This window comes from Thyridium curvatum (assembly GCF_004353045.1).
Source record: "Thyridium curvatum strain D216 chromosome Unknown NODE_86_length_176648_cov_78.404728, whole genome shotgun sequence".
NCBI classification, from domain to species: Eukaryota; Fungi; Ascomycota; class Sordariomycetes; order Thyridiales; family Thyridiaceae; genus Thyridium; species Thyridium curvatum.
In genome coordinates this window covers 135,512-154,456 of record NW_022156841.1, presented here as the reverse complement: position 1 = coordinate 154,456, position 18,945 = coordinate 135,512, and the positions used below count along the sequence as shown (strand labels likewise).

Sequence of the window (18,945 nt, the reverse complement as noted above, 5' to 3'; positions counted from 1 at the left end):
CATTTGGATGGCCGTCGATGAAACTCAAAGCCACATCCGTCCAAGGTGTAGTCTTGCTCATGCCCTCTGGCATCCTCAATAAATACGTCCTCATGAAGTTCGTACTCGCAATTTGTCTGTGGCTGCATGTGTTCTGGAAATCCATACAGAGTGAAAGGCTTCTCCTCTGTATATCTCGGCAGATCAGCGAGGAATTTAAGGGTTGTGAGCATTTTTGGTTGTCGTGCCTAGTATCTGAGAGGTTCTTGCATCCTACCTAGCACATGAGGTAGGTATTTTCACGCCTGGCAGGAAGCAGTTCTTGATATGGTGGCTCTTGAGATTGAGAAACACAGAAGCATGCCTGATCCTTATCTCGGAGAGAACTGGACGGTATTTGTTAAGAAGATACATACTACGACGGCTCGCCATTCAAGTACTCCCTAAGGCTGTAACCACCATTCCCCGAAGGACTTTTGATCACACTGTGTCACTGCACCAAGATATGCAGCAACTGATCATTCGTCGCTTTATCTCAGACCACGCCTGGATTGGTTCGGTGTACTGGCGCTGGTGCTGGTGCGTTGTTACACGGCGTGGATGGATCATTAATACGAGTGATCATGGGGTAGGACGCCGTTGAACTGCGTGAGATGCCTTTTGGAAAGAGGTCTGGTGTGTTGCACAGCTGCCTAGATTACGTTGGTGTGTTGGCCACCGCACCTACCTAAGTCACAGGCACAGACCTTGTGTTCCTTTCTCAGTCTCAGTGCATCAATGGCGTGATGATCAATCATATCAATCACATGAATTGGTCAATGTCTCAACTGCACGCGTCTGGTTGGTCCTGCCACATCGTCCCGGCCCGACCAACGCCCGACGCAGGTCACATTTGATTGATTCGAGGTCTGAATGTACGTACCTAGGAGTCTTCACTGTCGATACCAACCAAACCTCAACCACAGCCCATCCAGAAGAAACGCCAAGAAAGTCAGGTTGGAATCTGCTCCTTGTCCACCTTTCAAAAATAGAAATCCTCATTCATCACGCCCCGAACTTCTTTTCTCGTTCCTCGCGCGCTGAAGATGCGATCTTTGAAGCCAATTCTCTGGCTTATTACTGTCACCTTCTCGCTATGAATGATCAGGAGCACGACTCAATGGCGCGTCAGAAGCCCGGCATCCTCCGCCGTGTATGGCCGACCAGTCCTGTTGATCCAGACACCTTCAATATCAAGTAACCACCCCTGAATCCAAAGTGAAGAAGGTCCTAATCCCACATTATTAGCCTTGTCATTGTTCCCGCAGTCGGCGCTCCAGCTGTCGATCGATTCTTGAAAAGCAATTGGGCTTGGTTGATCGAGCTGGCCAGGTATTCTGAGGTGCATCCCCGGATCTTTCTTTTCGACTATGTCACGGAGAAGACCGACGGCTCTATTTGGCAGAGTATTGTGTTCAGAGGATCTGAGTTGACGGATCTGCTTGTCCACGATACGGATGTACGTCTCCGCTGGATGAGGTGATGGATCTGCGATGCTAACTAGGCCTTTAGGCTCTGGCACGGCCCCTCATTTTTGTGTCTCACGGACTTGGAGGCGTTATTGTCAAACAGGCGAGTTTCTCGTGGGTGATGTGAACATGAGGAACCAAGACTTATCGTTTAAAGTAGGCACTACGCCTAGCCGACCAGCAAGGATACAATCCTTCACTTCGACGGTTTCTCGAAGTTCACTCAGGCACTATCTTCCTTTCTTCGCCCCACCCAAAGTATGCTCGTCGAAATGATGATCGGATCCCCCTCTCTCATCTTCTTCGATGCTACATAAGCCTTTCCAAGGCTATTTTAGATCAAGCCGGAGCCGAGGAAGCGATCATTCAGACCGTGTGTCGGAAATATCAAGAAGCTGCCATCGAAGTTCCGGTCATATCTACTTTTGAAACGAAGCCAACAAAAATCTCGATGGGACTCTTCAGGTCTTGGAAAGGGATCGTAAGTACTCCACAGCATTTGAAGAAAGAAGGGGGTAATGTCATTTTCGCTAACGACCTCTTGTAGCTTGTCACACGAAGCTTTGCTGAAATTGCGCTCAAATATGAACAGCTCTTCGCTACACAAAAGTCCCACACCGAGGCCAACATCGTGGATGCTGGCAGCGACTTATCCGAGGAGATTTTTAAACTACTGTGCGCAGTAGTCGCCAATAGACAGAACATTCATGTTCCGTCAAGACCTCAGCGTACGTAAGAGGCCCCAAACTCTCAAGGCATAAACACTGACTCTGATGTGATTCTACCTAGCACAACCTGTCCAAGTTGACAATTTCACATGGGCCAGTACCGCGCCGGATCCTGAAGATAGACCTGGTAAGAGGGCTCTCAGACTGGCATTGACAGCCTCACGCTGACGGGGATCCTGTTATCGTGCAAAGATCAAATCGTCTCCACCCCTTCGGACTCCAAACACCTGAGCAGCAACCAAGCCGTTTTTGGCTCGACTGAAGCGTCCAGCTTCGTGTTTGTGCAAGGAGTCAATGACATTACGCAGAGCCAAGCGGTTGCTCAGGTGCCCTGCCTTGTCCTTGGACCCGAGCCACAAAACCCGGACTTCTTTGGGCGTGGACAAATTCTTGACATGATCTCGAATTTCCTCAATCCTATGGCTGGCGACACAGCGGGCGGTTCTCCCGTCACTCGATCATTTTCTTTGTGTGGACTTGCAGGGGTTGGAAAAAGCCAAATTGCGACGGAATTTGTTCACCGCCACATAGCTAGCTATGATGCAATCTTCTGGGTCCAAGCCGATAACGACAACTCTATCGCTGATAGTTTCATACGAATTGCAACAGAAATCAAACTTCTTTCAGGAAACGAAAAGAAGGATGCTGTCATCAGCCGGAATTTGGTCATGGAGTGGCTTTCAAACCCCGTCAAGAGCAGACCCGAGCGGGAGGAGGAAGGAGACGTAACCACCGAGATGGCAACCTGGCTCATTGTCTATGACAACGCCGATGACTTGGACTTGCTCAGCGACTACTGGCCCACAACGACCAGCGGCAATATATTGGTGACCAGTCGGGATCCTCTGGCCAAGTCGTCATCGTCATTACCAGGCGTTGAAGGGATTGATCTCGAGACGCTCGATCCTGAAGAGTCGTCAGCCTTGCTGATGAAGGTCGCTGGGTTCGAGGCATCTCAAAAGAACAAAGAACAATCAGCTGCCCTTGGGAAGCGTCTTGGCGGACTCCCACTGGCATTGGCTCAGATCGCTGCGGTTGTTCGACGACGGCACATGACGTTCCAGGAGTTTCTCGACGTGTTCAACGAAGAACCTTCAAATCGCGAGATCCTTTTGGGACAAGAGAAATACCAACATACGCTATCCACCATATGGCACCTCGACTCACTCTCCTCGCAGGCCCGCAGCCTTCTCAGTGTCCTGTCCCTGCTTGACCCAGACGCCATCTATGAATCTTTATTCGATCACGAGTTGAGCCAAGCCAGAGATCGAACATTTCCATCCACGAAGTTGGACTACCTTGATGCCAGAGGCAGTCTATTGAAATCATCTCTGGTAAAGCGCACCGAAGATGAGCAGCAACTTCTGATTCACCGCTTGGTTCAGGATGCAACAAGAGCACACCTCTCCACTGACCAGCTGGAGCAGGCTTTCGGAACCAGCATCGACATTCTTTCCAAGAGCTGGCCAAAATCATCGTTTCTCTTCTCACATGAGACTTCGATTTGGAATGCGTCGGACAAGATTGTGCCGCATATTATTAAGATGGCTCGCATATATGAACAGGATCCTGAACGGCAGTTCCCACTTGAGACTCTGCGTCAGCTTGCGGGCTTGCTCCAAAAGGGGGGTTGGTAAGTTTGCCGTTGCGGCCCTCAGGGCCATCTAATTGGCCACCTTGATTGACTGGTACAGGCACGTATGTGAAAAGGGAAATTTCAAGGTCGCAGAAAGCATGTTCGCGTCCTCTCTTCAGATATGCGAACAACATGCGCAAGATATTCCTGAGGAATATGCCGACGCTCTGTTTTGCTCAGGATCGATTGCCTCGGACACCAACAGGTTCAAACTACACATGGAACTGGCGAAGCGACATTTCAAACAGCGGATGGAAGTCGAGAATAAGAAGCCAAAACTCACATTGGGGGCTGGCCTGGCACACAGTGAGATGGCTCTTGCACACCTCCTCAATAACCAGTACGAGCAGACTATCGAGTATTCGATGAAGGCAAGAGAGATAAATCAAGAGTCAACCGAGTTCTTGTCTGGCAAGTATTGGCCATTTTTCGCCATAATTCACCACGCGCAAGCCCTCATAGGTTTGAACCGACACGAAGAAGCAGAAGGGATGTTGTTAGAAACTCTGCGATGGCGACAAGTCCAGTTCGGAGCCAATGACACTGAATCATTCAAGTAAGATTGGATATTTAAACTCTACCAGCCCCCAAAACAAAGAATATCTAACCTCATTTCTAGAACTGGATATGCGCTTCAGGTTCTCGGCACCATCCGGCAAAAGCAAGACCGCCACGCCGAGGCTTTTGACATGTTCAACCGAGCGCTTGACAATTACAAGGCCACAGTCGGTTTGAGTCATCATCGAACGGGCCACATCTTTGTAAAGCTTGGAGACGAGAACATCTACCTGGGCCCATTTTCAACGGCAATGTCAGTCCCCATCCTCGTTAGAGGCGCTCACTATATTACTATGCTATGGCCGCTGACCCTGTATTCACTAAATCAGGAGCCTCTATAATCAGGCGCTGCAGATATTCGAGAGTTATCCGTCAGCATATGTACAGGAGATTGCTCGAACGGCCTTCAAGAAGGCATTGCTCTACGAGCTGCTCGGAAACATGACTGAAGCAGCTAGGCTGTCTTCTCGAGCGCGTGTGTTGTACTCGGAGACAGTGTCGGAATACGTCAGTTACGATACAACCCTGACGCTTTCGGACTATGATTCGATCGTCTCAATTTGGGCCAGGTAGTTGTTGCGGATTTAGTCTGCCTCAAAAGTCGCTTCTTGGCAAGATATGGACTCGATGTTCCAGCAGGTGAGTCGGTGGCCGAGACGTGTTCAATTCAAGCAAAGATTGACGTTGTGTCAGGCGGAAAATTTCCAAGGTAACAGCAGCTTTGACAAGGAGCTCCAGAAGCAGATTGCGATGGAGCCCATTAATACCGGAACCAGGATGACGAATAGCCAATACATATCCACCTCGCCGGAGCCCATTTGTTTGATATTCATTCCGAATACGCTCGTCGTGAGCGACAGAGGCAAGAAGAAATAGGCGAGTATGGTCAATCGCGTCATCTTTTCTTGTTTCTCAATGGCCTTTTGTGATTCTGCCAGCATTGCACTATTCATAATCATATTGACTCCCTCGAGACATTGAGTTGCTAAGGTTTGTGCTCGCCTGGACAGATCCTCAAAGTCGAACACCAGAATTTTCCAGGTTTTATCGACCAAGTCCTGTCCGGAAGGCGCGCCAGTGGCCCCAGGTGGGGGACGGGACCAGTCACAGAGCTCGGGCTCGTTCAAGAATGCGATTGTCTGCCTGATTAGCTGGACATGCTCATCCAGGACAGTTTTGCTGTGTTTGAGGTTGTTGACCGCCAAGTCCATTTTACTGCTTAGGAAGCTGAGATTGTATGCGATTTGGCCTTGCATCATGTTCAGAAATTGACACTCCGAGGCAGCTGCAGAGTTGAAAAGGTCGCTAAGGGCGTATTGTGGGTGAGCTGCGGCCTCGGCAGGGTTGAGGGTCGACCCGTATTGAAAGGGCAGAAGGCTGGCATGTTGACTGATCTCTTGGACCGTCATTGACTCTGCCGGTGCGTTGCCGTTTGGTAAGTGCTCGGAGTCACTCCCGGCCAGGGCTCCCTTGGGTCGATGGAGAATGACGGGGTTTGAAGATGGGCTCCCGCCACGACTTAACTCTTGGCTGAGAGAGCTTTCAGAAAGGTCTCGCCCGGCGTCCAACCAAACAAAAGCTTCCAACCAGGCAACTCGTTAGCACGAGTCGAGGTTGGTGTCTCAGGGTGCGTGATTTACCTGTCCAGGAACCGTTTTGTTTTCTTTTCAAGCATATAGAGATATTCTGCTCGAGGGTGAAGATTGCTTCGCTATGAATGGACAGTTTCCTCCCAACAGACTCTCCCAGAACCCCGGTTGCCCCGAGCTGCCGCTGATGTTTTTGGATTTGCTCCAGTTCCCCTCTTCGCGCTTGGTGAAGCTGATCCGCGGTTAGACGTAGCTGACGGGTGAAGATTGTTGTCAACCTCAGCTGAAGAATGCCACGGGTGCTGGACAAGAGAGGTGGCAGATCGTAGAACCCACTAAAGGGGGAGAAATCGAGGTGTCTCCGAAGGTATTCGGGATCGATTCTATACTTTGCACTAAGCGGGAGCATCCAGTCGTGGTGGGAATGGCCTCGAATGAAGACGATCCTCCCAGTGTCAGCCGCCGGTAAAGGGAGCCTTTCGAGGTCTTGCAGGCCTGTGAGTTCGTCGAACATGTATTTTTGTCGCTCCTTGTTTGCGTGTAGCTCGTGCACCACTATATGAACAAAGTGCTGTCTTGGCTCTACTCCAAAGCTCGGCAGCTGCAAGGCCGGCCCAGAACTGAGAAACTTTGCGAGCTGTCGATAGTGAGACCCTGGGTGCAGAAAGCTATCCTGCCTGCGCTCGGAAAAGCTGAAAATGGTTGAAGCATACTGCTCAGGGGTACCTGAAAAAAAGATTAGATCGACGAGCAATTATCCCGTCGAGACTTTCTGCTTAAGGCTCTTGTTACCTGGGATATTGTGGCCTGGAGAGGTCCTTCCCGTGATTTTGCCAAGGTTCACGGCTGAGCCTTTCGTGAAGCCAGTAGGTCTCAACATCGCCAAAATCGTACTGGCTACGCAACGTGGACAGCTGTATTGGCAAAGTTCGACAGTGGTCCATGGGTCTCTCCCCGCCAAACTTGGGTTGCAGTGCGACTTAAATAGCGTGGCCTTCGTACCGCAGGCAAGGCAGATTTCTGAGCGTGAGACGGGCGAGTGAAGAGTCTGCCAATGCGGACAAGGCCCTGGATATGGCACTCAGTGACTTCGTTACTTCCACTGCATGGAGCGGCCATGGGGTCTTGGTCGAATTAGGGACTGGAGGACGGGAACAAAGCACTCACACCGACACTCATTCACACATTCATGCTTGGCTGCATGGGCAGGTGACACTTCCTGCAAATTTGCCCTTCCGAGTGGTCATTAGAAATTCACTCGGACTTGTGTGTTACCTTGCGCCGTTTGTCGGGCGTACTTTGTCCTTCCAGTGCTGGTCTTTTTTGTGGCCTGCAGCAAGCCTCCAGCTGCACTCCTGATGGGATAATACTAGGCGAGTGTGATAGGCTACACTACGTAGGTAATGTAGATTCTGAATGATTGACTGATTGGTTCCCCCCTCCCCCCCCGCCCAAAAGAAAGTGCAGAATCAACGCGTGCGCGCCAGCACACTACATTTGACATCGTGGACCCATCCATCTCTCAGAAAAGGCTGTCCATTCCGACTTTGTTGTTCTCAGCCTAGACGTTTCATGAAATTGTGCACCAGCTCTCCAACATTTCACAGCCTCCATGTCGGGAAAGCGTGTTCTGGTCATTGGTGCGTCATTGGATTTTGAACTAACCAACGCACTGGGAAACCCATACTGACAGTCAGGTGTTTCGTGCAGGCGCGAATCGCGGGATTGGGTTGAACCTGATCAAGGAGTTCGTGAAACGAGGATGGACAACCTACGGAACAGTCCGGCCCCAGACCAGGGACGATCCATCCTGCGACGAGGTACAGCGAACACACACACACCCTCTTCTGTCTGTTTCTGTTTGGTCATTGGATTTCTGGTCGGCGGTATTGCTAATAGCTAACTATCCCTGCGATTCAGCTGCGCGAGACTGGAACCAAGATCTTCGAGTTGGACTACACTGATGACTCGACCATCGCCCAAGCTGCCGAAAAGTACGGCAACGAGCCACTGGACTGCTTGGTCAACTGTGGAGGTCTGCACACCGATGCAAACAGGCTTGTGTTGTCGGAAGTGGCTAACATTCCGCTGTGCAGGAGTGGGACCGCAACCTTTCGCTTGGGATGCCGACGGTCGCGAGCGGCTTTTGGAGATGTTCAACATCATGGCGGCGGTGTGTCTCACAGCGTTAATTGATCGCAGATGTAGCAAGCTGACTCAAATTCCCACCAGGGCCCCTATCTGGCGACAAAGCATTTCATTCCCAAGCTAGAAAAGAGCTCGAAGCCCGTCGTTGCCAATATCTCGTCTGAGTTTGGTTGCATTGCCCGTTAGTAATATCTCGATGCCAAATAGATCTCTACTGACAGCCTGACTTGGTAGCGAACGAGCGCGGCGGATTCTTAGGTTACCGTATGGCCAAGGCAGCACTGAACCAGCAGACCAAGACCATTGCGCAGGCTTTCAAGGACGGCGATAGTAAAATCATCTTCCTCGCACTCGAACCCGGATACCTTGCCACGAGACTCACGGGATGGAAGGGCGAAGACGATATGGAAGCAAGCGTCAAGGGCATGGTCGACATCATACAACGTGCTGAGCACTCTGATACGGGTCTGTTCTATACGTATGCTGGTGAGAAGCTGCAGTACTGATGTAGAGCATGGCGCTCCTCTGGGAGAACGAATGGGAAAACAGCGGCGGTTACCCGCGATATGGTCACTGGTTAATTGGTGGTAGTAAAACATCCCTCTATTAGTGTTATTAGCTTAAGTGACCATCCTGAACTTCAACATTGTGTTCTTGGCAGCAATCTCCTCCTTCTTAGCCTCCAGCTCCTGCACATCCCACGTCGCGCTGATGAACCTGCCGTTCAGCCACTCGGGCCTCGTCGCGGCGAGCCACACCATCACGTCCGCCGGCATCTCGGGCTCGTCGGTCAGGACAGCGTGCATGTACTCGGGCATGTTGGTCGCCAGCTCCGTCTTGATGCCGCCCGGGTGCAGCGCGATGGCTAGGACGCCCTCGTCGCGGTAGTCGCTCTCGACGAACTCGGTCAGGCGGCACGACGCGAACCGGGAGCCCTGGTACGCCGATGCGCCGACGTTGGTGTTGTGCGCGCCCGCGCTCGTCAGGTTGACGACCATCTTGGTGTCGGAGCGTAGCAGCAGCGGCAGCAGGAAGTGCAGGCACAGGAAGCTGCCCTTGATGTTGACCTCCCACGAGCGCCACCACTCGCCGGGGTCCGTCTCGCCCAGGCGTAGCCACGTCTCGAGGTAGCCGGCGTTGTTGACGAGCACGTCCAGGCCGCCGCCAAAAGCCCGCTCCGTGGCCCGCGCGGCGGCGCGCACCGAGTCCTCGGACGTGACGTCGAGGTTGAGGGACAGGACCTGCGGAGCCGGGCGGCCGGCGTCTTCCGCGGCTTTCTTGACCTCTGCCTCGACCTCGGCCAGGCTCGAACGCGCGCCGATGGCGATCTTGGAGCAGCCGGCCATGGCGAAGCGGCGGGCGGTCGTGCGGCCGACGCCCTTGGAGGCACCCGTGATGAAGACCGACTTGCCTGAGAGGTCAGCCTTGCGCGGGTCGATGTAGTCGTAGGTGTCGTGGTGGTTCTTGGTTATGAAGTTGGCCACGGCCATGAAGCCTTTGCGTGAGTCGTCGTCGGCCATTGTGCAAGATATTGTATTTGGGTCTCCGCCTTGAATTGCGTTTACTGTAATGGCCCGGGATCACATTGATATTATCCTCTTTTGAATGAAGACAACACTTGCAAACATGACAAACCTGTGGCTTTTGTAAGATTCTTTACAAGCGTCAAGCGGTAGGCTGATGCCACTTTTCCGGAAATACGAGGGTGTTCGCGAGCCGAGATTCGATGCAATACATCATCAGTCTCGCGCACGGACAAACGGACTAAACGACGGAGCAAATCATCAACTGTGGGCTTAACGACGGAGCAAATCAGCAAATGTGGGCTTTCCCGCACGGCGCTAAGCCCTGTTATCACCGGAACGCCAGGTCACTACTTGTGCCGCGAGAAGGTCTCCCAGGCATACCAGACATAGCAGATGCCAGGGGCCCTATTCCCGTAGCATAACCACCAAGTCCGAGCTGTTTAAGCGCACTACCCGAACTGACCAACGAGCAAGCCCATACTCAAGGTAGGCAAGATTTATCTCTACGCCGGACAGCTTGCAGGCCAAGCGCCGTCCCTCGTTTGACTATTCTGTACGCTGGCAAGGCTAGTAGCTAGAGAAATGAACGTGTTTGCATCGACTGGGCAATCTGATGAATTCTGTTGGTCAGCCCGAAGCTTGTCTAGAGCACATGTACTTGTAACGAGTCGAGGCCGCGTCAGGCTGACCAGAATACCTGCTGGTCTTGGCTTAGCCGGAGGGCTGGCGTGCCCTCGAGACGGGCCCGTCATTCATGGCAGATTTGTCATGTGAGTTGCGACTCAGCAGATATAAAAGGAGGAAAAGAATGAAGACGCAACACGAGCCCAATACTGAAGACAGCACAGCATAACCGACTACCATACAACAATCCCAAACGTCTTTCATAATGTCAGAACAGGTTCTATCTATCAATGGGCGGACACTGGCCTACCGCATCTTCGGCGACCCCGACGGTAGTCTGCCGCTGATATGGTTCCACGGCACCCCGGCCGGCTGCACGCCTCCACCGTCGCTCGTCGCCGCTGCCAAGACATCCGGGGTCCGCATCATCGCGCCCGAGCGTCCGGGGTACGGCGACTCCGCGCGGCGGCCCGGCAGGAAGATCATCGATATGGTTGGCGATGTAGAGGCCTTGAAGACTCATTTGGGCGTGGACAAGTGCCTGATCGCAGGCTGGAGCGGTGGCGGTAAGAATGGACACTGATGAACCGAGAAAGCTGTCGCTGACGATTTCGCGCTCTCAGGACCTCATGCTCTGGCCTGTGGCGCACGATTGCCTGGGGTACTCGCGGTACTGACCATTGCCGGCGTGGGCCCAGCCGACGCAAAAGATCTCGATTTTTTGGCCGGCCAAGGCGAAGACAGTGAGTCCCTTGCTTGAGGCATTTACCTATCCCGCGAGCGTGCGTCATCTAAGTCTCTTTAACCCATCCATTCAGACGTCGTAGAATTCCACGCCGCCATGAAGGGCGAAGACGCACTACGGGAGTTCTGCACCGCGCAGCGAAAGGACATTGTGTCCGGCAGCGTCGCCCGCGCCGTCGCCGCCCTGTCCTCCATCCTCAGCGGGGTGGATCTCGAGGCGAGCAAGGGCGACCTGGGCGTCTACCTCGTCGAGCTGCTGCGCGAGGGCCTGCGCAACGGCATCGAGGGCTGGGTCGACGACGACCTCGAGTTCGTCCTGCCGTGGGGCTTTGAGCTGAGCGAGATCAAGGTGCCTGTGCTGCTGTACCAGGGCAGCGACGACAAGATGGTGCCGTATGCGCACGGCAAGTGGCTCGCGGACCATCTGCCAAAGGAGCACCTGAGGGCGCATCTGATCGAGGGCGAGGGCCATGTCAGCCTGGTGGCCAAGGGAGAGGCGTTGTTATCGGAGCTGATTGAGGCTGCGAAGGCGGCGTCCGGGTAGCTGGTCGCCCTAATTGTTGTTTCCGGTCTGGAGGTGTTATTCTCAGGTACGATCATAGCTTTGAAGACAAATGTAGAGGCAGGCTTTGGTTGTTCCCAGAGCCTCCACAACCTTTTCGTAGACTCAAGCACTTTCTTGTCAATGAAACGAAACGAACTGGAATTTTCCTTCAAGAATAAAACTGCAATCGTCTGGCTCCTTGAGGTAGATGATATCCATCTTGCATTCAGGATATATCAGAGGTACGTGTGTCGCGACGAAAAGGAGGTGGTGAGACACGTCCGCCTGAAGATGATCCCAAGACGGAAGCTCCGACAGAAGAGCTCCCCGCCGGGGTTGCGGGGCCACCTTGCAGGGTCGAAGGACAGCTCATCAGCGTCATCCGCATCGTTCTGGGGTGACAAATCATCCTCGCACATTTCTTGTCATGAATCTTCTTCTGCAGTAGACATTCTGGCCTACCTATTCCTGTGCGAATTGGACATCCAACAATCGATCACCTCAATCCATTGACAATGTCCGCCGTGCAGACTATCATACAGACGGAGTTGGCTGAAGGTCCAGTTACTGTCCTTCCTCCTCTTGTTCAGAATGCGTCGGCACCGCCCACAATCCCCAGTGCAGGGCCGAGAGTCATGCGTGTATTCAATGTCGCGCCTTCGAATACCATCAGCCGTAGCTACCGGTTCTACATTACTGGTCTGATTGTTGCAGCAAACCTAGTCCAGGCATGACTATGACCACATTCTATAATCCCCGTGCCGGTGCCTAGCTAACCAGTGACCACAGTTCATCTCTACCATGGTCACCGTCGGAGCCGGTCTGTTCCTGAGCAAGCAGCTCGGCCGCGACGTCGGTCCAGGCCAGGCCAACTGGATGGCAGCGTCATTTGCGCAAGTCTCCCCCCGTCGCGCGCGCCAGGAACGGGTCCGCTAACGACTTGTCGCTGTTGTAAATCAGCTTAACTCAGGGTGCATTCGTCGTGATGAGCGGCAGACTCGGCGCTGTGTACGGGCACCAGCAGGTGCTCCTGGCCGGCGGCGCCATCTTTGCGCTCTTCACCCTCGTCACCGGCTTCTGCACCACCTACGAGTCCTTCGTCGCCTGCCGCGCCCTGACGGGCGTTGGCGCCGGCCTCTCGATGCCCAACGCCGTGGCCATGGTCACTATCATGCTGCCACCGGGCCGGTCGCGCAATGTCACGGTGGCGTTTTTCGCTGCTGCGGCGCCGATCGGTGGCTGGTTGGGCACCCTCATTGCCGGCTTGTTCATCGAGTTCACTAATTGGAGGTGGATCTTCTACTTCTTGTAAGCAAAATCCCAGTTGGCTACAGGGCCTATGGCTCAACAAACATTTAGGGCCATTTTCAGCGCAGTCGTCTTTACCGTTCTGTACATCTCTCTGCCGCCGGAGGAGCCCGTTGACAGGGCCGGCCGGGTCGACTATGTAGGGTCGTTCCTGGGTGTTAGCGGATTGCTGCTTTTCAACTTCGCATGGAAGTGAGTCGACTCTGGCTCTCCTCGACTTTGCTCAAGACCCATCATACTGACAACTACCAGCCAAGCACCTTCAGTTGGCTGGGCCACTCCATACGAGATCGCCGTTATCATCCTCTCCGTCGTCCTCCTGCTAGCCTTCGCCGCGTGGGAGCACTACTTTGCCAAGGAGCCCATGATGCCCTTGTCCATCTTCCGCGGTCCCACTTTTGCCGCCCTGGTTATCGTCGTGCTCCTCAGCTACATGTCCTTTGGGATCTCGCTGTGGTACATGGTCGCCTGGGGCCAGCTGGTGCGCGGCTGGAGCGTGATGGACCTGTCCGTCAACATGATCCCCTTCGCCATCGGCTCCACGGCCTCGGTCGGCCTGGCCGCCTGGCTCATCCCCCGGGTCGCGGCGCAGTGGATCGTGGGCCTCGGCATCGCGTCGGTGCTGCTGTCCAACCTGCTCCTCGCCACCATGCCGGTGTACCAGACGTACTGGGCCCAGGTGTTCCCCGCCATCGTGATGGGCAGCGTCTGTCCCGACTTTGTCTACGTCGCGGCCCAGGTGATCGCGAGCAACAGCGTCAGCCGCAAGCAGCAGGGCATCGCCGGCAGCCTCATCGGGACGCTCAACCTCTACGGCAACAGTCTCGGGCTCGGCTTCGCCGGCACCATCGAGACGGAGCTTACGCAAGGGGCGAGAGCCGAGGTGCCGGTAGACCAGATCCCGGGCTATCGTGCCGCCCTCTATTTTGGTGTTGCGCTCGCGGTAGTGGCCCTCGTTCTGGACTTTGCGTTTGTGAGGATGCCCAAGGATGAGAGGGAAGGGTGGGAGGGGGCGGATGGTGAGCAGGAAGATGTGGCTGTGGGCAGCACTACAGGCATCCAGCTGCCGAGCCGTGCATGACGTGCCTGCAATGGAAACACCAGAACCGTCACTGAGGTATCATGCCGGAAGGGAGGAAGTGCCAAGGCCTGTTGCGAAGATTGGTTGACTAGATTGATCTAACAAAAGCCATTCCATGGGGTTTACATGTATATGCTTAGAATAATTTTGATGATCACCGAGATGGACCAAATAACTTCCAGCCCCAACGATCACGATCCATCCTTTATACCTCGCGCTGCTCAATTTGGACAGACTTCTCTTTGGTCAAATTGCCCTCAGTTGGAATGATCTCTCCGTGCTTGAAGTGGCTGAACTTGCGTACAGGCACATCTGCGTTGAAAAGGTAATCGATCTCCTCGAGAGAGAAACCCTGTAGGAGAGATATATTAGACCCTGCTCAAAGTCCCAAAAGACAAGTCTCAAAGAGCTCACCTTGCACTCCGGCAAACAAAGCCAGGTGAACAGAATCGCAAGCGCGGCAAAGCTGCCGAAGATGAATCCCACCTTGGAGCCCAGTGCGGCATAAGGCTCATAGAGGAGGTAGGGAATGCTGAAGTTGACGGCGAAGAGAATGATAATCTGCACTACGTTGCCAGTCGCGTAGGTCACGTCGCGCAGGCGGTTGGTGGGCAGCTCTGCGGCAACTACGTGGGACACGGGCGCCCAGCCGAGGCAGAACCCGGCTCCGAATATGGTCGTCATGGCCGTGATGCCGATCTTCATGCTCTTTGTCGGGCTGGCGGGCGTGCCTAGGCCTCCCATGGCCATCAGGGATCCAAACTGGAGGAAGGCGCCGACATTCAAGAGAGCCCTGTCCGATGTGTTAGGAAAGCTGCAGTGCCTCGGAAGGAATCTGGGATGGTCTACTCACTTGCGCCCGGAGATATCAGTCAAATACATGCATGCAAGAATCGTAAACAGGTTGATCAGTTGATTGACCGTCTTCATAACGAACGGGTCGATGGCGCCAATGTCTTTGACGAAGATTGCTCCGTACTGGGATGAGAATGCTTGGCCAGTTGCCTGTACGTAGTATCGATCATTAGCCCTCGGGTCCAATGCTGCTTGATGTGGCATCAGAGCGTGGCAACATGGTTCGGAAGAGGTGCGTACCTGGAGGAAGAAATTGACACCAATTGTCATCAAGGTACGCGATCTGTTCTTGCCCTGCCAAATCTCCTTGAAAGACCCCTTCTCGACTGACACTTCGAGGCCAGCCTGGAGAGCTGCAAACTCTTCGTCAATCTGCTGTTCGGTGAACTTGCCCCGCCGTATCATTGCAAGGTTCTCTCGGGCCTCGGTCGTGCGGCCTTTGATCAATAGCCATCGAGGAGACTGAAATTGCGATTCGCAATTAGCAAGCCATCAACGCATATAGAGTATAAAGAGAGTACTCCTTTTCCATACCTCAGGGATGTAGAATGTACCAACGAAAACAATGGTGGGCACGATGAAGAAAAGTCCATAAGGGATGCGCCAAGCATTATCCCCCTTTATCTTGCTGGTTCCAAGGCAGACGCACGACATGATCAAAGCGCCCATCTACACAAAAAGTCAGTACTCTTAAGCATAGGCCAAGGAACCGCGGTCGTGCAACTAACCATGAGACCTAGCTGGTAGGTACCAACCACAAACCCTCTGACGTTGGACGGCACGAACTCCGCCTGCGCGACCGGGATGGTGGCGAGCTCCATGCCGATGTAGAGGAAGTTGATCACGCGGGCGACGAGGACCTGCTCCCTGTGCTGCGCGGTGACGGCCAGGATGGCCGCCACCCACGCCCAGACGCACATGACCCAGAAGGACATGCGGCGGCCCCATTGGCGGCAGATGTAGCTGCCGAACGCGACGCCGATGACCTGCCCGACGGTCGGCAGGCTGTTGAGCAGCGAGAGGAAGTAGGGCTCGATGACCTTGCGCTTGCGGGCCGGGCTGTAGACGCCAAACTTGTTCTCAAAGGGCGTCATGGCCTGCGTGGTGCTGTAGGCGATCTGGTCGAGGCCGTAGTTGATCTGCGACAGCATCATGAGCGAGCAGCAGAAGAGTAGGCGCCCGTTGAAGGCGCCCGAGAGATGGGTCTTTTGGAAGATGCCGCCCATGGTGAAGACTGGACGCGAGGCTCTGGGTGTGATTCTGGTTCCCTTGACAGGCTCGGAGGACCCTGAATATCACACAGAAATCGCCTCAACTACTTATACATCGAGATGACTTCCAAGCGGTTAACTTTCGGGTTCCAGGCCTCGGACAACGGGGTGGGTCAAAAGGTTTTTGTCTGCTTCCCGGGGCTCCTCCCGGGGCTCCTCAAAACGCTAATGAGAAATGGCCTTCCCCAGATGGCGCGACAGTCGAGACAGAAATGGTGAACATTAGATGGCCTCCCCGGAATGAAAAATTTGGAGAGCGCGAAGCGGGTAATGAGAGCGCGCCCCATGTGGCTAGACCGTGGCGAACATCAATCTTCATGCTGGACATGGCTTTGCCAAGGCTGCCAAACTCTCGCCATCAGCGGGTCTACGGCTCTCGTACGGAGGTCGGGCTGCTCCAACCAAGACTAAGTCAAACTTTGAGTCGGACATCGGTCAGAGTACCGAAAGCCGACTGCCTCAACATTGGCTGCTGTGCCGCAATGTTGCTCTCTACGGTTAGACACTCATCCCTTGAATTGGCGTCCAATGATGCATTAACCGCCCAGGAATGCCAGAAGATCTCGCGTCCTGCAGGCTTCCTCCCGTTTAGCAGGATATAGATATTGTCATAGCACTAACCTAGGAAGATTGAAAATATATGCTTTTGTTATTAGGATTATGTTTCCAAGAGAAATGTTGAGATGAGCACTGAGTGGTTTGCGGCCAAATGTTGTCTTTCCTTTCTGATTTGTATTTTGTTTTCCTTCGTGCAGATGGAGCTAATCAACGCCAACAGAAAGCAGAAAGGAGAAAGTAAATGAAGAGTAAAGGGAAACAAGTCACCTCGCTGCCTATGAGCATTGGCAGTCAAGAGCCAAAGCTGGACTCCAGTGTTGCTCACCCGAATCTCCCACTCTTCCTGGCCCATCAAAGACCTACAAGCGTATGTCATAGGCTCTCACAGACTGAAATCAGGATCTTGGTTGAGCCAGCATACATTAACCCAGATCATTTACAGAGCCTCTACAAATCAATCTCAATCTAGATGGTTGCCGCTGCAACCTTGTTGATCCAAGCCAGGTACTATGGGCGATATTAGGAAACCAGTTCAAAGACGCGAAGCATAGAGACATACCTCAGCCCTCGCCCAGAGCACGACCTTATAGCCGGGCTTGAGCAACTTGAGAAATCCCTCACCGCTGCCTACCGCCCTCTCATCCTCGACCTCCGTCGCTACGCCCATCGTCCACTCAACCCTGTAGTTCCGAAAGGTTGCACATGCCGTCAGATTGTTGCACACCTTCCACGTGAGACGTCCGTTCTCCCCCTCGACAAAATCCCACCCGTTGGACCTCAAATCATCCCTTGCATGGGAGACATCCCACCACGTGTTGTCCTCGTCGAAAACCTCTTCAAGCACAGTGTCAGCCTCGATTGGGTGGCCACCTGAGCCGGCCCAGGGCTTAAGGATGCTGGCCTCGAACCAGGTGTGGCTGTTTCCAAAGGTGCCCTCCCCGCCGAAACTCGCAAAGCCCTGGTCTGCTGCTCTCGTCTGAAACACGATGCGCCGCGGGGTGGTTATCCTGAGCCCAGTGGGTATGCGTTGACTGCTGAGGTACAGAGCGGCAATGCCATATCCGCCTTCAGTCTCGTCATATTCTGTCGTGTACTCCTCCTCCTCGTCGCGGCGCTTTTGAAGGCAAAGATTAGAACCAAAGGACACGGCTCTCATCGCGAGCTCTCGAGGGAGAAGACGTTCCAAGATGACGCGTACGGTTATGGCGGATAGGACTGGGGTGGAAGGGTTGGTAATACGGGAGCAGGTTCTGGGTAGTCTGGGCCATATTAGTAGAAAAGCGCAGGAACATGACCAGTCAAAGATGCGAGAGTGAAAGGTATCAAGTCAGGGAGAAAATTCTTTGAGGTGCGTGAAAGCTGTCGTTCAAAATCTGTTAGATCTCAGTGAGTCACACAGATCAGGTTGGACGGGAACATGATCAAGCAGCCAACTGCCTCAGCTTATTGAGGTCGGGCAGGGTTGTGCACGCGAATGCTCACCTAACAGCCAGTCATGTAGGCAGAATGGGTATGACAGCATGAACAGGAGGAGCAAGGGATCCCAAGACGACCTCGAAGCAGCCCCTCTCGCCCCTGTAGCTGTGAGGCGGGTTAACACTGTCTTTAAGCAATCGATTAATGGAGCATCAGGCTCGTAATACCTTTTGGCGCTTTCTATAGAGCGACCTGGAACAGCAGCAGAGCCCGCAATCTCCTATGGAAATGACGTCGGAGAACCGGCGGCTGAGTAGCTTGACGCCGCGAGGTAGGTTTCGGGGCTACCACCTGGGGATTGAACCTCTGCAGCCCATACATAATAGTAATTACCGGATCAGAAGCTCCCCTATTGTAAGTGAAACCTCACTGCTTCACATTAATATTCGTTGCCCAAGGGTTTAGCTATATCAACTTCTGTGGCATCTCCTGAATCGCTGGAATAGAACCAACCTAAGCTAAAGTACTTGCTTTGACAAGGCCAATCTATTAATTCAGCAGCATAGGCATTGGGAAATATCTATACTTGAGAATTTCCAACATCTCTACGTTTGATTACTGCAGGTTCGTCTTATTCCAGTGCTCAACAACGTGAGCAATTGTTGAAACGACCTTGTCCATAGTTAATAGAGCCAGTACTAATACTCAACTTAGTGACACACAGCCCAATGCTGACTAACATTACTCATACAAGTTGTACTGGTAAACCAACGTAAATTGTGGCCAGCAGAAGAGAGTTTTCGAAGACTACGGGAATACGTAATGAGCGGTACAAGCTCTGGACACTTGAGCCAGCACATGCAGCATTTGCC

At 53.4% G+C, this 18,945-nt stretch overlaps 7 protein-coding genes across 7 annotated transcripts; 4 read left to right on the top strand and 3 right to left on the bottom strand.

Annotated features, from left to right (window-relative positions):
- Window positions 1-1,114: 1,114 nt before the first annotated feature.
- On the top strand, window positions 1,115-4,982 carry E0L32_010569 (uncharacterized protein; the record flags this gene model as incomplete). Its single annotated transcript, XM_031133201.1, has 10 exons — window positions 1,115-1,215; window positions 1,267-1,477; window positions 1,531-1,605; window positions 1,648-1,968; window positions 2,035-2,215; window positions 2,277-2,342; window positions 2,408-3,848; window positions 3,910-4,407; window positions 4,471-4,662; window positions 4,739-4,982. The coding sequence occupies 10 exons, from the start codon at window positions 1,115-1,117 to the stop codon at window positions 4,980-4,982; spliced, it is 3,330 nt and encodes a 1,109-aa protein (XP_030989488.1).
- Window positions 4,983-7,610: 2,628 nt separating this feature from the next.
- E0L32_010568 (uncharacterized protein) lies at window positions 7,611-8,652 on the top strand (the record flags this gene model as incomplete). Its single annotated transcript, XM_031133200.1, has 6 exons — window positions 7,611-7,638; window positions 7,709-7,818; window positions 7,919-8,033; window positions 8,095-8,171; window positions 8,231-8,327; window positions 8,381-8,652. The coding sequence occupies 6 exons, from the start codon at window positions 7,611-7,613 to the stop codon at window positions 8,650-8,652; spliced, it is 699 nt and encodes a 232-aa protein (XP_030989487.1).
- Window positions 8,653-8,766: 114 nt separating this feature from the next.
- On the bottom strand, window positions 8,767-9,666 carry E0L32_010567 (uncharacterized protein; the record flags this gene model as incomplete). Its single annotated transcript, XM_031133199.1, has 1 exon — window positions 8,767-9,666. One exon carries the CDS (start codon window positions 9,664-9,666, stop codon window positions 8,767-8,769), a length of 900 nt encoding a protein of 299 aa, XP_030989486.1.
- Window positions 9,667-10,561: 895 nt separating this feature from the next.
- Window positions 10,562-11,584, top strand: E0L32_010566 (uncharacterized protein; the record flags this gene model as incomplete). Its single annotated transcript, XM_031133198.1, has 3 exons — window positions 10,562-10,862; window positions 10,920-11,039; window positions 11,115-11,584. The coding sequence occupies 3 exons, from the start codon at window positions 10,562-10,564 to the stop codon at window positions 11,582-11,584; spliced, it is 891 nt and encodes a 296-aa protein (XP_030989485.1).
- Window positions 11,585-12,385: 801 nt separating this feature from the next.
- Window positions 12,386-13,973, top strand: E0L32_010565 (uncharacterized protein; the record flags this gene model as incomplete). The annotated part of the gene is made up of 4 exons (XM_031133197.1): window positions 12,386-12,468; window positions 12,545-12,892; window positions 12,944-13,084; window positions 13,145-13,973. 4 exons carry the CDS (start codon window positions 12,386-12,388, stop codon window positions 13,971-13,973), a joined length of 1,401 nt encoding a protein of 466 aa, XP_030989484.1.
- Window positions 13,974-14,178: 205 nt separating this feature from the next.
- On the bottom strand, window positions 14,179-16,054 carry E0L32_010564 (uncharacterized protein; the record flags this gene model as incomplete). The annotated part of the gene is made up of 5 exons (XM_031133196.1): window positions 14,179-14,325; window positions 14,388-14,766; window positions 14,827-15,290; window positions 15,363-15,497; window positions 15,557-16,054. The coding sequence occupies 5 exons, from the start codon at window positions 16,052-16,054 to the stop codon at window positions 14,179-14,181; spliced, it is 1,623 nt and encodes a 540-aa protein (XP_030989483.1).
- Window positions 16,055-17,122: 1,068 nt separating this feature from the next.
- Window positions 17,123-17,813, bottom strand: E0L32_010563 (uncharacterized protein; the record flags this gene model as incomplete). Its single annotated transcript, XM_031133194.1, has 2 exons — window positions 17,123-17,164; window positions 17,217-17,813. The coding sequence occupies 2 exons, from the start codon at window positions 17,811-17,813 to the stop codon at window positions 17,123-17,125; spliced, it is 639 nt and encodes a 212-aa protein (XP_030989482.1).
- Window positions 17,814-18,945: the final 1,132 nt, after the last annotated feature.